The following is a 14750-nucleotide window of genomic DNA, read 5'->3' on the forward strand; positions in this document are numbered from 1 at the left end:
TAATACCATATTTCAATACAGATTCAAACTTAATAAAATAAACATTTCTTAATACAGGTAGGCTAACTGAGTCATGTAAGGATCTAATCAAATAAAGAGCCTTGTTGAGCTTTTGGCATAAGTATTGAGGTATTCTAGGTATTACATAGCTCTGACTCACTCATGACATGATCCTAATAATGGAACAGATGATGTAGTACAATTGCAAAAGGACATATTTAGAAAAAATATATGCTGTAAGTATTAGAGAACATTTACTGAACATTATTTTAAATATGAAATCCTGTTCTGCATGAGTTGAATCAAGCTGCTACGTACTGCATGAACTATTTAAGTAGTCCATTTGAACAACAATTATAGGGCATTCTTTATCACCTGATTGCAATTCTTGACACTGAGTGTGAGGTTTAAGATCTCCTTCGTTCCAGTCTGTCCTGCTGCACTGCTTCTCAGGGCTGTAGTTGTAAGGTGAATTGAACTTAACACAGTCAGTTTCCATGAATGCCTTACAAGGCGATACCTGTAACCAAGTGAGTGTCATTTTAACCAGAAGTAAAAAAAGACTAGTCCCTGAAGTTTTGGACAATATTTCCAACCATTCAGTTCAGAATTTTTTCATTTTCTTGCTTCCTATCTAAATACTTAAAGAATAAAATCAGGTTTTCATGTATCCCATTTCAAAGACAGTTGAATACATGGCATTTCTTACAAACAAACATTCTCAATACTATGGTACAGAAGCTAAATATCAATTCATACCTAGGATTACTACTGCCATTTGCATTCTCATAATAGAATAACATTTCAAGATTTGCAGTTCCCTTAGTGTCCGGTGCCCGAAGCCACATGGGTACAGTGTGAGACTGTCCTGGTGAAAGCTGAGCTGCCATGTTGTTGGGAAAAGAGATCTGTGTTACTTGATGTCCACCAGATCGCTGTGACGAGGTCCCTCCAAGTGAGAATAATTCTGGAGCTGTAGATGCCACATACAGTGCTGTTAATGCTGTGTTTCCAGTGTTCTTGAATTCCAGTGTTACATGTTGCAGCTCTCCACAAAGCATCTCAGAGCTGAGGTCCCTGAACATGATCTGAAACATGAAGAAAACCCTTACAATGTCTAAACTGTTAAAACTGATAAGAATAAATGCAAGGAGTACTATTTTCCATAGACTCACAAACCATACTTTGTTTGTTTATTGCATCTGTTATATCAGTTCCTCATTTTTAATCTATTATATATATTTTATAGGTGAGAAATATTTTAATATGCTGAATGGTAAAACTTGACAATTAAAAACAACAGTTTAACAATTTTCAGCCTGAAAATAATTTAATGAGGGGCTATGCTACAAGCCGGAAGGTCACAGGTTCAAGTCCTGACGAGGTGATTGGATTTTTTTCAGTTGACCTAATCCTTCCAGCCACACTAGGCCCTAGGGTTTACTCAGCCTCTAACAGAAATGAGTACCAGGAATTAATTAAATACTTGTCCTGGGGAGTAAAGCGCGGCCGGCGGGTAAGGCTGACTACCTTACTGCCATCTTTGAGCTGATTGTCTAGATAGTGTGGGACCTTCAACGTCTCACAACCCTATGGGCCTTCACAGCCTGGTATAGGAATAGCTTTACTTTTTTACTTTAATAATTCAGTTCCTATTTCACACTAAATGCATAGTGTCTCAGTTATAAAGAATAACTGGTTAATGCTGCTTAGGGTAATAACCATTTCTGTTACAACAAAGTCTCATGTTCATAATAATCTTCCCTATGATCTCTCTTAATATTAACCTCCATTCTATACTCAGGTCTCTGGCTAATATAATTTACCTGTAAGGAAGGTGCTGACTCAAAAACATTAATCTCCAGTCTCCTGTCATGCAGATCCTGAGATACTTTATCCTTCGTGGATTTTGGCCTTGGTCTCTTGACAGAAAATACTTGTTTTCCTGGAACTGATACTATGTTGGGCGTTGCATTTGAAGGCTCAGCACTTTGCTGTGCAGCTGGATTCGACATCTGGTAAGCAATCCCCAAGATGTGAAGTTCTCCTACCGATTTAGGTGTAATACACAATATCACCTACAAAAGAGGACAATGTAGGCTTCACTCAGAAATACAAAGAACTTCCAAAGGCACTGTTTGTAGATATTAAGCTTTTTCGTCTCAGCATACTATAATCTCCAAGCTGGTTACTAAATGCATGAACATCAGTCTGTTATCCTTTCAGTCTCATTATTTTCCATCTCATTTCTTAATACCTTGACACCATTTTATTGAAAATATATTATTGTCATAAAAAATTAATACATCCTCACTTTGTCACTCTGTATCAAGCCAAATGCTGGGTCAGAGATGAAGCCCCAAACTTAAGACTAAAGATATAACAACATGCCAACTGGTCAGGACTATTGCACAAATCAGAGGGTGTTGTCAGATGAGTATGGGGCAACCATGGAATGATGATTAGCAGGGGAAAACCAGAGAAAGTGGGAGAAGAGTCTCCTCCACAGCCATTTCATTCACCATGAACCTCATATGAAGTCACCCCAAGACAGAAAGCAAAGCTCTAAAGAAAATTAGGCTTCAATTATATTTAATAATGCCACAGTTTGAGTATCTCTCCATTCTTGAAAGAAATTTTGACACCTGCTGTTGGCTGTTGAGTCTATGACAACTCCAGCAGACTGCCTCTTCAGGACTCTTTTTTAGGGTCAACAGCACTGTTAAAACCTACTTAATTTCAACCTATTAGGCATCATTGTACCCAGTCCTATGACAATAATATGGAATTACATTATGGGAGATTGTGCGCTGGTAAATGACCACTGGGGAGACTTAGCATCAGGTGGACAGACCATGTGAGGAAACACACAATGAAACAACCATTTAATTATCCTTGATTTTAGGTTCCCTTTTTTATTGTTCAGGTTCAATAATCCAAAGTCAATAACCTCAATGTTATTTTTCATCCGTTTAAGCTTGTCCTCAAATTATTGATCAAATCTACTGCTCCCAAAAGAAACTTTAAATTGGGGGCTCAACGCAAACAAAACAGTAAGAAAACTGTAAATGCACATACATGAATGCTTAATGGAGGACACAGGATGATGACGACTCACCTTGGTGGAAACATCAACAAATTATGATTACCACTGAAGATTAGTCTTCTGGTATGCAAAATCATGTAGTTTGGTATAAACATCTTCCACACTGTGAAGTGTCACATTCCAGAATGCAGTATCCTAACAGTCATCGTGGTGAGAACCTCAAACCTAATTACCACTATCAGAGGGACATTCAATGTACATGTAATTCTACTACACGGTATTTCCACTTTTTATATTAATGTCAGAGGCATAACCAATTTCAGAATTCTTCGAGGGCTAACCTGCTGTACAAATCACTGCACCACCATGGTGGTCATCCATACAGATAAAAATAGTTACTGAAGCATAAACTCTGAACAACTATTCCTGGGAATGACAGTAGGCTGAGATGCCCAGAAAAAAATCCAAAAGACAACATATTAGTAGCCTTTGCCTCATTTCTGTACGTAGACGTGGTCAATTCAGTTTCCATAATTTTATGTATCTCAAATAGGGAGTAACAGTACACATTTATAATAGTACTTTATTTTTCATGGGTGCTACAGCCCTCCTTTGGGCCTAGGCCTACCTCCATGAAACTCTCTGTTTCACTTAGTTTACTAGATCTTAGATATATGGTAGGACTCCTTGGGCGGGTGATCAGCTTGTCACAAGGCCTCTACCTGTACACAAACACAGAAAAACGCACACAAACATCCATGCCCTGAGTGGGATTCGAACCCATGATCCTGGCTTCCTAGCGAACAAAGACAATGCATGCCTTAGACCGCTTGGCTACCGTGACTGGCTTATAATAGTATACATACTTCTTGAATACAATCTGGTTTGAGCATAACAGAGTTGAGATGCTGTGTCTGAATGGGACTCTCTGTTGTTTCTTGCATCATCTCATTACATATGAGCTGTGATGTGGCCCCACTACTTTTCTTGAAGCTCCACAACAGATAAACGTCATGCAGAGGTATTGAAATGTGTAAAGGGTTTTGCAGCATCACAGATACGGTCACAGGCTCTGTAATATCAAGAAGTACACAGAATCATGAGGACAAAGGAAGCCAAAAAATAAGCTGTCATATAACAAGCAGAATGACATGAAGATTAACTGTCTTCAGTTCAGTTCTATCTTCTGTGATATAACACCATGAAGTCCAGTGAAAGTCAACTGACATCTCAGAGGAACATTCCAACCCCATCTTCAGGGTCAAAGAATACATCAAGCAAGAAACCAGCATGAAGCAGGCTGTAAGCTCTGTGATATGTTGTGCTAAAGCATCGCTTGGCTTTCACTGAACTATACAGTGTTATATCACAGAAGACAGGACTGTAAAAACCTTAAAAACAACATGAACATTACTGCCATCTGGCATGTGATGCCACACAGTCTGATAGAAAGGTACTAACATTTTGAAGGAACCTGCTTCCTGCAGCTACTTTGAAGATGGAGCCAACATGTTCCCCTTAAACAATGGTATCTTTTTATGGAAGAGAAAAAATAAATTGTCATATAACAAGCAAAATGAGAGACATGAAGATTAACTGCCTTCAGGGATGTCACGTCTCATACAACAGCCATTTTCACAGTCACTGCCATGACAACCTCAAACCTCACAAAATGACAGCCATATACTGTAGTTCCTCATAATTCTGTATTGCATCATCCTGTAGTGTTATTAATACACAGAATGTGCATTATCATAACACATAAGACGACACAATAACAGTGACACCATTGTCTGCTATCATAATGTTTTAATCAAAATATCATTTTAACAAAACACAGAACTCTGTGGCCTTTGGTCTGGAAGCGAACTATACCAACTGAGCAACCAACGCTTGTCAGCAAAATTAGTGCCAACTTTTGTGCATAGAGGGTGTCGTGTGGTCAGCGCAACGGATTCCCACAGCCATTATTCTCGATTTTTTAGACCACAGCCACTACTTTTCCATTCAAGTAGCTCAATTATCCTCATGAGACTGGGTGGACCCTGTTCTAGACCCAGTACTTCACAGAAAATCTGGTAGCGCCAGAAATTGAACCCGGGACCTGTGGATCTGTAGCCAGGAATTCTGACCAACAGACCACAGACGTGGTCATATCATTTTAACAGTTCACTGAATATTATAAACCAGAGAACAATATTTTCACCTAATAACTTGCCCTCCTCAGGTTCACTATATTACATTATTTCTTTATGCAATTTGGCACACTACTGTTCATTTGAAGCTGTAGCAGTTTAACAGAGTTTTTCTGAAAGCCCTTGAATGATGAGCTCTGACTGCCTCAGACCTGTTGTGCAGCCCACTCTTTAAGAGTACCTCTTCTTCAACTGCTTTTAATCTTGAACCTACCAACAAATGGTGAGACATAACTGCTGATCTGGGACTGTGGAATGGCCTGTTCTATTCCTCTCTAACCAAGACATTTGTATCTTCTTTAATCTGAATTCCACTGTAACCAGGACCCCAGGAGAATTCAAAATAGATCATCACAGTTCTGAATAATTCAGCAGTTGAGTCTATGATTAAAAGGTTAAATTTAATATAAAATCATAAATCAATATCAGTTGTTTACTAACATTCTGTACTTTTAGCCATCAAGAGGATTTGGTTTCTCTCAACTGTCAGTTGTGAAGACATCTCAAACGATTCAACGAGCTCATTTCCTCACTCAACCATCATGCCAATATTTGCTCACTAACTAAATTTTGACTCACAATGGAGCATCATACCTCCCACAATTCCCGTAGGTCTTGCTGTGTTGTTTGTAGTATTAGAATACAGCTGAATTGTAGGTTTGAAGATCATTGGTAATGAACCTTGCACCTCGGCAACCAATAGTTCTTCCAATTTTGACCACCTGCAATTCAGAACAAACCACTGCTGGCAAGTGCATCTCAAATATAGTAAAACCTGTCTGACAAGGACCTGAATGAAATGGAAACATGCCTTTATCAGAAAGTTTACAGTGCCCATTATGATCTATGTGTTATTATTCAAGCATCATTTAAGTCTGATAAAAAGATATTTACGTGTCTGTCTTACCTGACATCAGTTTCACCTGCAATATCATCTGAAAACGTGATGCCTGTTGCAGGTACCACATTTGAGGTTCCATCTTGAAAATGCAGGGGTGGAAGTGAGCCTAATAAAATTCGGATAGCATTGCCATCAACTAATGGCAAGGGAAGAACAGGAAGAGCATTTCCTGAAGAACTTTCTTCAGCAATGAGTTGCTGAAACAACAAGTATAGCTCATAGTACTGAATACAAATTTCCACCCACACAGTTACTGTTTTACAGAAATCCTTGAACATCTTTCACAGTTGTACTACACAATTCTTACAGTTACTGTCTGTTATTCAAGAGAAGAGTACCATTTGCTACTGGTTTGGAGCAGGATGCACAAAGGCTTTGATATAAACATCTGACTATGTAACAGTGTTGTGCTTTAACTCACACAACACACAGATCTGTAGCTATAGTTCATCATCACTTATCAGTGATTCACTTCCTGATATACATCTGAGGACACTGCTCTTCTCCTGGGTAAAACACAGTATAAGAACTTCACTAAATAAACATTTCTTTGTGTTCAGTATTTGTCAGTGAAAAGAGAGAGGCGAAGAAGGGGAAGAGAAAGAGGGTGAGAGATAAATGGAAGAGGAAAGAGAAGAATTCAAAATGAATAATATTAAAATGATTTGGGGGAAGTACACTGAAAAAATGTAATCCATAACAAAACCAGGTCAAGGTTGGATAAAACTGTAAACTCTGTAATGATGGTGATAAATCTTCACAGCATAGAATTCTTAATTTAGCCAAAGAATAACTGGTCAGAAAAGACCTTGTATCAAGAAACTGGTCAAAAATTTGAAATTTTGCTTTTCACATTGGTAAGGATGGTGAATTAGGAAATTGAAAAATTTGGGGTAGAAGAGAGATAAAAAACTCTTTGAGTGCCTCCACACTTCCTTCTCTGTTTTGTTACTATGTGGCATGACTACAGAGAGTCAGACATGTAATACCATGGTTTGTGGTTTCTTTTTGATCCCACAGAAAGAAGGGTAATGCAAACAAAAGTAATCAGAATAATTTGCTCTTACTACATAATATTCTTCACGTTTGTATACATCCTGTAGCTTTCCATATACCAAAAATTGCCAGTTCTTCCTAACTGTATAAATGTTAAATAATATACACAAACAGCTGATAACGTTTAAGGTTGTTCATTTTGGCTTTGTCCACCTTCCTAGTTAAAATCCACATTTCAGAAATGGGCTCTATGTTCATCTCCAGGCAGGAAAGACGTGAAGAAATTGCTACTTGGCTGTGAACCAAGGTAGACCTACTCTCAAGCTCTGGAGCAGATCATACCTACACAGACCATGCCAAAATACCTGCTGCACTGTGAGGAATTCCCGAAGAAATGCTGCTTGCTGAGCAGCAGACTGTCGACTAGCAGGAGTCAGCAGACAAGCAAATGCTTTTGCTGCTTCTGATAACTGCTTCAAGTGTGCAGCCTGACGACCAATTGTAAAGTGTATGTGATCCTCTGCCAAACTCCAGTTCTTCTCTGCATACATCTGCAGAAAATTATGTGTTTTAGTTCTGCAGTTGTTGATGGAGAAAAACATGTCATTCAGATACATATTTACCAGTACTTACCTGACTGCTATAAAGTGGATTATGAATTTGATGTATCATCTATGCACAAACAGATATGTTATTTCTTTATCTTTAAAACCAAATTTGTTTAAAATATGAATTTCTTATAGTCTTTACTTTCTCATACATATACTCGTACATGTACTATATGTGTGTATGTACTGTGATCACGAAAAAAAAAATTATCTTGAAATTTTTATGGATGGACACATTTTCAGCCGCCCTTAATATAAATAAGTAGTTTTTGGAATGATATATGTCTGAATGTCTATCTGAATGTATGGATGAGCCCTCACCAGTGCTGAATAGTTGGACAGATTTTATACATAATCAGAATTTATGAGTTTATCAATCACAATCAGTGCCAGACAAATGTGAACATTCTAGCTCCAAAAACATGGGCCCCTCATATTAGTGCCCAGAAATAAAATGTCGATCTTTCTGGAAAACAGCTAAAACAATTAAAAATAAACTAAAAAAACTTATAGAGACCATCATCCTATATATGACACCACAGATGGTATCTTGAGGAAAAGTATGTGTGTTAGGTGTCCAAACATGAGATGTCAATGTCCTTGAGGAAAAAAATAGGGCTGTTGATTCTTGTACTGTATTTAAAACTTCTAGTTTCCATGAAATATTTATTTCATCCCTCAGACATACATGAAACAATTAAACAATAATTGCTGGGCAATGTGTACATGTCTGAGTTTGTATAATCAGTGACCAACAATGGTCTATTAAACAACAATTAAGCATGTTTGTACGTTAATACAGTCAGGGTCAATTGTATGTTAGAAAATACGCATGAATGCATTTGCATATTTTTTTAAGTCTGACATGGAATCTCTGAAAATAAAATACTGATATTGTTCTGTATACTAGGCAGAAAAGATATGTACATATGACAGATCCATTCCATAAATGATGATTCTGCTCACAAACTGCCTGGTAAAAGTCATGCTGACATATGAACTCAAGAGAGAGCCGAGTGGTGCACTCTTGTGGAAACACTAATGAACTTTTGGATTGCACAAAATACAAAGAATTTCTTCACCAGCTGAGCAACATTAGCTTCTTCATAATGACCCTGCTTCATGGTGGTAAATAATCAGCCTGCTATCAGGGTACAATTTTGATAAGATTTTACATGGAAATGTATGTGTGTGTGCTGAATTGCTAACATACATGCAAAGAGGAAGGAAGAAAGGGACAGTCTGTTTACCTGATAGGCCTGTTTGTAGCACCTGAGTGAGTGTTTCCGTTGCCCAGCTTTGGAGAAGCGATGTCCAGCAAGGACTATATGGAATGCATATTTACGCATCATGCGTGGTCTCGTTGCCTTTAAGAAGCAATATGATGCTTGTTCTAATAAAAGAGCACTACGAAGGTCTGAATCCTCGCTCGTCATACGAATGAACTGCTTTGCAGCCTCACCATAAAGGCTGCGACCTTTCAGACATTCAGTGCTCAACAGTGTTGCCCTTGTAGCAAACTGTGGCATCCTGAATGCAAACAAATTTGTATATAAAAACATTCTTAATTAATTAAGTATTGCTCTTATGTTAGAATATGTTATCAGAGAAGTACAGATGACCCATGAGGGACCAGAAGGAAATAGTGTAAATCACTTTCTAGTTCATACTAGTATGAATATAAACACTATAAAGGACTTTTTGAAAATCCAGTACTCAAAATGGTCTTGACAGTAAGACCTAAAAATTATAATTGAATGCAGGAAAGGAATCTTATAATGAACATTTCAGTCACATACTGCAATATACGGAGAAAGTAACAAACTGAAATTAAGTGACATAAGATGAGAATATGAAAAACAAAAATTTTGTTACTATGGCAATTCTCTCTATATTCAATTCAGTAACATTATGCAAAAGCATAACGTCCACCAAATAAACATAAATCTGTCATTGTCCTAAATTAATTAGGCACAACACCAAGAAGACATATGGAGAGTGGAGGTATACATCCATACAATCTCCACCTTGGCACTAGATGGAGGTAGTAGTCAGCTTCACACCTGGAAAAAGTCTCCAGGTCATCAGATTTTTCAACCGACCTAATTCTTCCAGCCGCACTATGGCCCTGGAATCGACTCAGCCTCTACTAGAAATGAGTACCAGGAATCTTCTTGGGGGGGGGGGGGGAAGGGCGGCCGGCGCGTANATCTGATAACCCTACAGGTACCCATGGCCTGTTACAGTGATAGTTTTACTTTGCTTTTGTACTTTCTACCCACTGTACAGGATGCTGGGAGTGGCATGCAGTAGTGTAGTTGGTTGAGGCACTATGTTACAAGCTGGAAGGTCATGGGTTCGACTATTGATGAGGTGGATTTTTCAATTTACCTAATCCTTCCAGCTGCACTACAGCCCTTGGGTTGACTCAACCTCTAACAAAAATGAGTACCAGGAATCTTCCTGGGGGGTAAAGGGCAGCTGATGCATAAGGCTGACAATATTACTGCTTATCTGTGACCTGACTGTCTAGAGAAAATGTGGGAACCTGGATGTCTCACAACCCTACAGGCCTTCATGGCCTGTTACAGGGGTAGCTTTACCTTTTCTACAGGATACTGGGTGAGCCCCAAAGCAAATCTGGACCCTATGCATTTGGGATGTGACATCATGCAGTCTGATAGATGGTTACCAGCATTTCAGAGGAAAAAACTGCCTCCATCTTCAGTTATACTATGAAGATGGACTGCATGGACCAGACTGCATGATGTCACAACCCACAACAGCAGAGCCAGAATATTCAGACCCGTTAGAACTTCAAATCCCAGTAACAAGTTCTGTAACTCTACTGTTACAAAACAGGCAAACAGGTAAAAACAACAATCACAACTGCAAACTGTAATGTTTCCAGGAAAACAACCTCTAACGACACAGATTTTGAACTAGCAGTTTAAAGTGAAATTACAAGATGTCAGAAACTACAGATTTATTTGTAGGATTTGAGGTTCTTACAGCAGTGGTTAAGGGCTATGTCTTCTGAGATATAACATCGTGAAGTCTGGTGTACGTCAGGCACCGCGGGCTCTATTTGCTTCTTCCAAAACATTGGTTTTCACTAAACTACATGGTGTTATATCCCAGAAAGGAGACGTCTACTGATTTATTTATCTCTCCAACATGTGCCACAGAACAAGAGAGGGGAAGGTTTAAATTCTATGAACAACTATTTACATGGTCACTGTGAATGTTCAACTGGTTTTAAATATCACTTCATCCAGTGCCCTCAACTTCTGAACAGTACCTTATTAGCAACTTACTTGCACGAGTTAAGATATGTGACAATCCCCTCATCCATGTATTCCTGTGCTTTCCGAGTCACCTCGCCTTGCATGAAAGCTGACAAAGCTGCCATTTCTAATGCACCAGCATAGTACAACCAAGCTTGATCAGCATTGAAGTCCCGCTTAGCCGAGTGATAAGCTTGGAATGCTAAGGAATAATGACCAAACATGAAGCATAGGTCACCAAGTCTTCTGAGTTGCAGTTCAGGAGCATCACTTGAGTAGCTGGGGGGAAAAAAGACAACTTTAAGTATAGACGATTGAACAGAAACTCACCCAACAGTAATTTCCAACAATCCACTTAAATGCATTACATAAACACGCCATAAGAACGAATATATGCATCCACTTATGTCACAGAGTTTTGGATGGATTCATTTTGAAATCTCATAAACTTCTACTACAGTTATATCTGACTGGAATCAGTGTCTCTGGGTATCTTCTTCAGAGAAGAAAAAATATAATAATTGATCTTGGACAGGCTTCTGTTTGCTTCCCCATTTTCCAGCAGTCCCCTTCAGATGGCTCCCATTTAAAGTTAACTATGGAAATTTCCTTTAGAGAAGATTCTACAAAAATTTATCTCTGGTAATCACCCAACAGGTGACTTTCTATTAAATTTCTATCTCTGACATGTATTCTCAGGTACACAAATGATCTTTAGTTGGATTTCTACTATTAAATAACTGAACAGCCCTATTTATTTATAAGTTAATTAATGATCTTAGGTCAACTACTGTCATGTGCAGGAGTGCGTGACTATAAGACAGGTTTTGGAATGGATGATTGACACCTTATACATTCAACTCGTAACTACAAGCAATTACAGTGCTATCGCTATTTCCACACTTCACAGTTTACTTTTACACACTCTAGTGTCCTCAGTCTATTACACTCTCCATTAGTCATTTCCCGGCAACGGATTCATAACAGTCTCACTCTCACTTCAAATCACATATGAAGTCTTCTTTGCACAGCCTAATTCCTTTCTTGCCATTATTCTGCCAAGTTCCTCAGTTCTCTGCTGCAACTGTCAACTCCGAAGACCATCTCAATTCTACCTAGCTGTGTGAGATCCTCATTATATAGCTTCAGGACGACCTCTACAGAAAATACTGCTCCCTCTATTGTTGCACGTTGATTCACAGCTGCAGAGATGTGTTTACGACATGGTTCCATAGCAATAATCACGGAGCAGACCACAGAAAGCACTGCTCTTCTATTGTTGCACACATTTGGTTCCGCAAGGATGTGTTTACCAAGCCAATGCCTAGCAGCGAACTAATCCAGCTTTCAGGCATCATGCCACATTATTTACCATTAAATTGTATGGCATGATAATGTGAACTTGAAGGCTAGGACAGGGAATGCTTATAGACTATTTCAAGGTACATTCATGGCATGCACCTGAATGGAATAATAATAATCACAAGAAACATGAATATTACTCACATTACTGCATTAAGTGGTGTATTGGAACCAGGCATACCAGGTTTATTGCTCCCAAACCAGCGTTTTGTAGCACTGAGAAATGACCTGCTAACACCCTTCTTGTTAGAAATCTGAAATGCAAATTATCATCATTATCATTTTTCCTATCGATGTCATAATCATCATCGAAGACATCTGTTTACTAGGTTATTTAATGGCACTCTGTCAACTATTTAAGTCATACAGTAAAATGGTGGGATGATTAAGTGAATGATAAACCAGGAATGAAGCAATAATCTCTGACACTTTACCTGAAGCAACTGAGGAAATCAGTAACAACTGTGAGCCAGGACAGCCAGCCTCAGGTTCAAGATTTGAATTCAAACATCATAAAAGGAAGCCAAGGTGCTAATCACTATACCAAAACATTTGGTGTTTTATTACTGTTACTACAACTGCGTTTAAGATGAGATATTTTAGGTGCAGTTTGCATTTCTGTGAGGATTGGACTAGTTACCTGTTGAGGAAAGTATGTGCCTCATCTATGAAATTTCTACTGAACTTGTGGTGTACTTCTCCCAAGTCATATATCAAAATCTTCATAAAAACATACACTGTAATTCTTGGTCTATTGACATTGGTTCTGTGGCAACTAAGAAAACAGTACATGAAATGAAGACTGCCAGAATTCTTTTGCAGATCACAGGGAAAACACATAAAATTTTTTGGTGAACAGCTGTAGGATTATATTGTCTTCATATTATTATTTTTAACTAAATTAACCCGTTGCCGTGGTTCGTCGTGTATGTTTCGTCAGGGATTTAAATCGTCTGGGGGGGTTCGACGTGTATGTTTCGTCCAGCTGCACACGTATGTTATAACGCCCATAATAATTGATGGTTTTGCTGTAGATTGTTAGATTTTTCACTGGCCTGTTGTCAGGAGGACTGTATTTAATGACACACGCGTTTAAGAGCGCTAAGTCGTCGTTACATATGCCTGTCTTGCAGCAACGTTCCTGTGGCTATTGCGAGCTGTTTCTGTTATGAATGATGTGTTTTGTTTGCTCTGAAGCTATAAACACCAGAGACTGATATGTGCTGGTGTTTATAATATCATATTGCCCTGAGCTGGCTATTCAATTGGAATTCTTAGAAGAGGGATGTACAAAAGTTTATGCCTGCAAAATCGATTGCTTTCGCACAGTACATAGCACCCATTTCTTAGAAAAACGCCACATTTTAAGGCAGAACACTGTGGTCACCCCCTGAGACGATACGGATGTGTGTGGGGGAGGGAAAAGAACTCATTCCTTCGCTCATTATCGCTCCAGTTGACTCCATTTTATCGTACTGACCTTGGTGGTCGTTTCGAGGGATGACCATAAATATTTTTTTGAGCCAGCTAAGCTCTACTTTCGTTCACTACATACCAGACAGTTCTTAGAATAACTTCATGAATTCTGTGGTCACCCCTACGACATCTCCTGCCGCCAAAATGGATGGAATATCAAAGGCATAGCAACAACCCCTTGTTATGATAACTCGTAACGTTGAATTTACTACAGCTGACCTGGCAACTAAACGGGTCACGGAAAGACATTTCCTTGAAGTATACCCCTCACGGGTAAGAAGGCAAGGCCGCACATATGTGTGGTTAAAAAAAAGGGCCAAAAAAAATACACAATATTGGAGCGGAGAATGGTGAACGTGGGGCACCGTTGGGTTATACGAATGCTTCAAGGCCTTCCTTCTACTAAACCAACTGCCTCCATTACCGAGATACAGGGCGCTCATATTATAAGGTAAGGTTATAAAACCACCATTTAAGATCATTTTAGTGAAAGTTTCATCCTTCAAGGCGTACCATTCACTGCTGAAATACTAAACAACCTGCTTCCATGGCCGAGATACAGGGCGCCCATATTATAAGGTAAGGTTATAAAACCACCATTTAAGATCATTTTAGTGAAAGTTTCATGTTCCTATCTCATAGAATTTAAGAACAATGATGAATAAATAATTTTCGAGCAAAATTTAAATGGCCGGCTGAATATATTACCGCAGGAGCCGCGGCCGCGGAATTTAAATTACCACGTCAAAGGGTTAAGAATGTCAACAGCCAGTAGCAGCTACTGTATTCTGCTTCATCATGTACATCAAACATAGTTTTGTGAATGGATAGCGTCAAACACAACTGCTTCACAGGTTTCTATACCAATCTGAATTACTG

At 38.7% G+C, this 14750-nt stretch overlaps 1 protein-coding gene across 1 annotated transcript in view; it reads right to left on the reverse strand.

The window, feature by feature from the left end:
• The window catches only part of LOC111875650 (trafficking protein particle complex subunit 8), a 31597-nt gene that overhangs the window by 9358 nt on the left and 7489 nt on the right, over positions 1–14750 (reverse strand). Inside the window, exons 7-16 of the mRNA XM_023872065.2 lie at positions 12540–12649; positions 11064–11312; positions 8997–9276; positions 7504–7689; positions 6149–6339; positions 5836–5963; positions 3913–4118; positions 1827–2078; positions 760–1088; positions 376–520 (exon numbers count right to left, since the gene is read on the reverse strand). Of these exons, the coding sequence (XP_023727833.1) occupies positions 376–520; positions 760–1088; positions 1827–2078; positions 3913–4118; positions 5836–5963; positions 6149–6339; positions 7504–7689; positions 8997–9276; positions 11064–11312; positions 12540–12649 (2076 nt within the window). The remainder of the gene's footprint in view (positions 1–375; positions 521–759; positions 1089–1826; positions 2079–3912; positions 4119–5835; positions 5964–6148; positions 6340–7503; positions 7690–8996; positions 9277–11063; positions 11313–12539; positions 12650–14750) is intronic.

This window comes from Cryptotermes secundus, unplaced genomic scaffold, assembly GCF_002891405.2.
Source record: "Cryptotermes secundus unplaced genomic scaffold, Csec_1.0 scaffold342, whole genome shotgun sequence".
NCBI lineage: Eukaryota > Metazoa > Arthropoda > Insecta > Blattodea > Kalotermitidae > Cryptotermes > Cryptotermes secundus.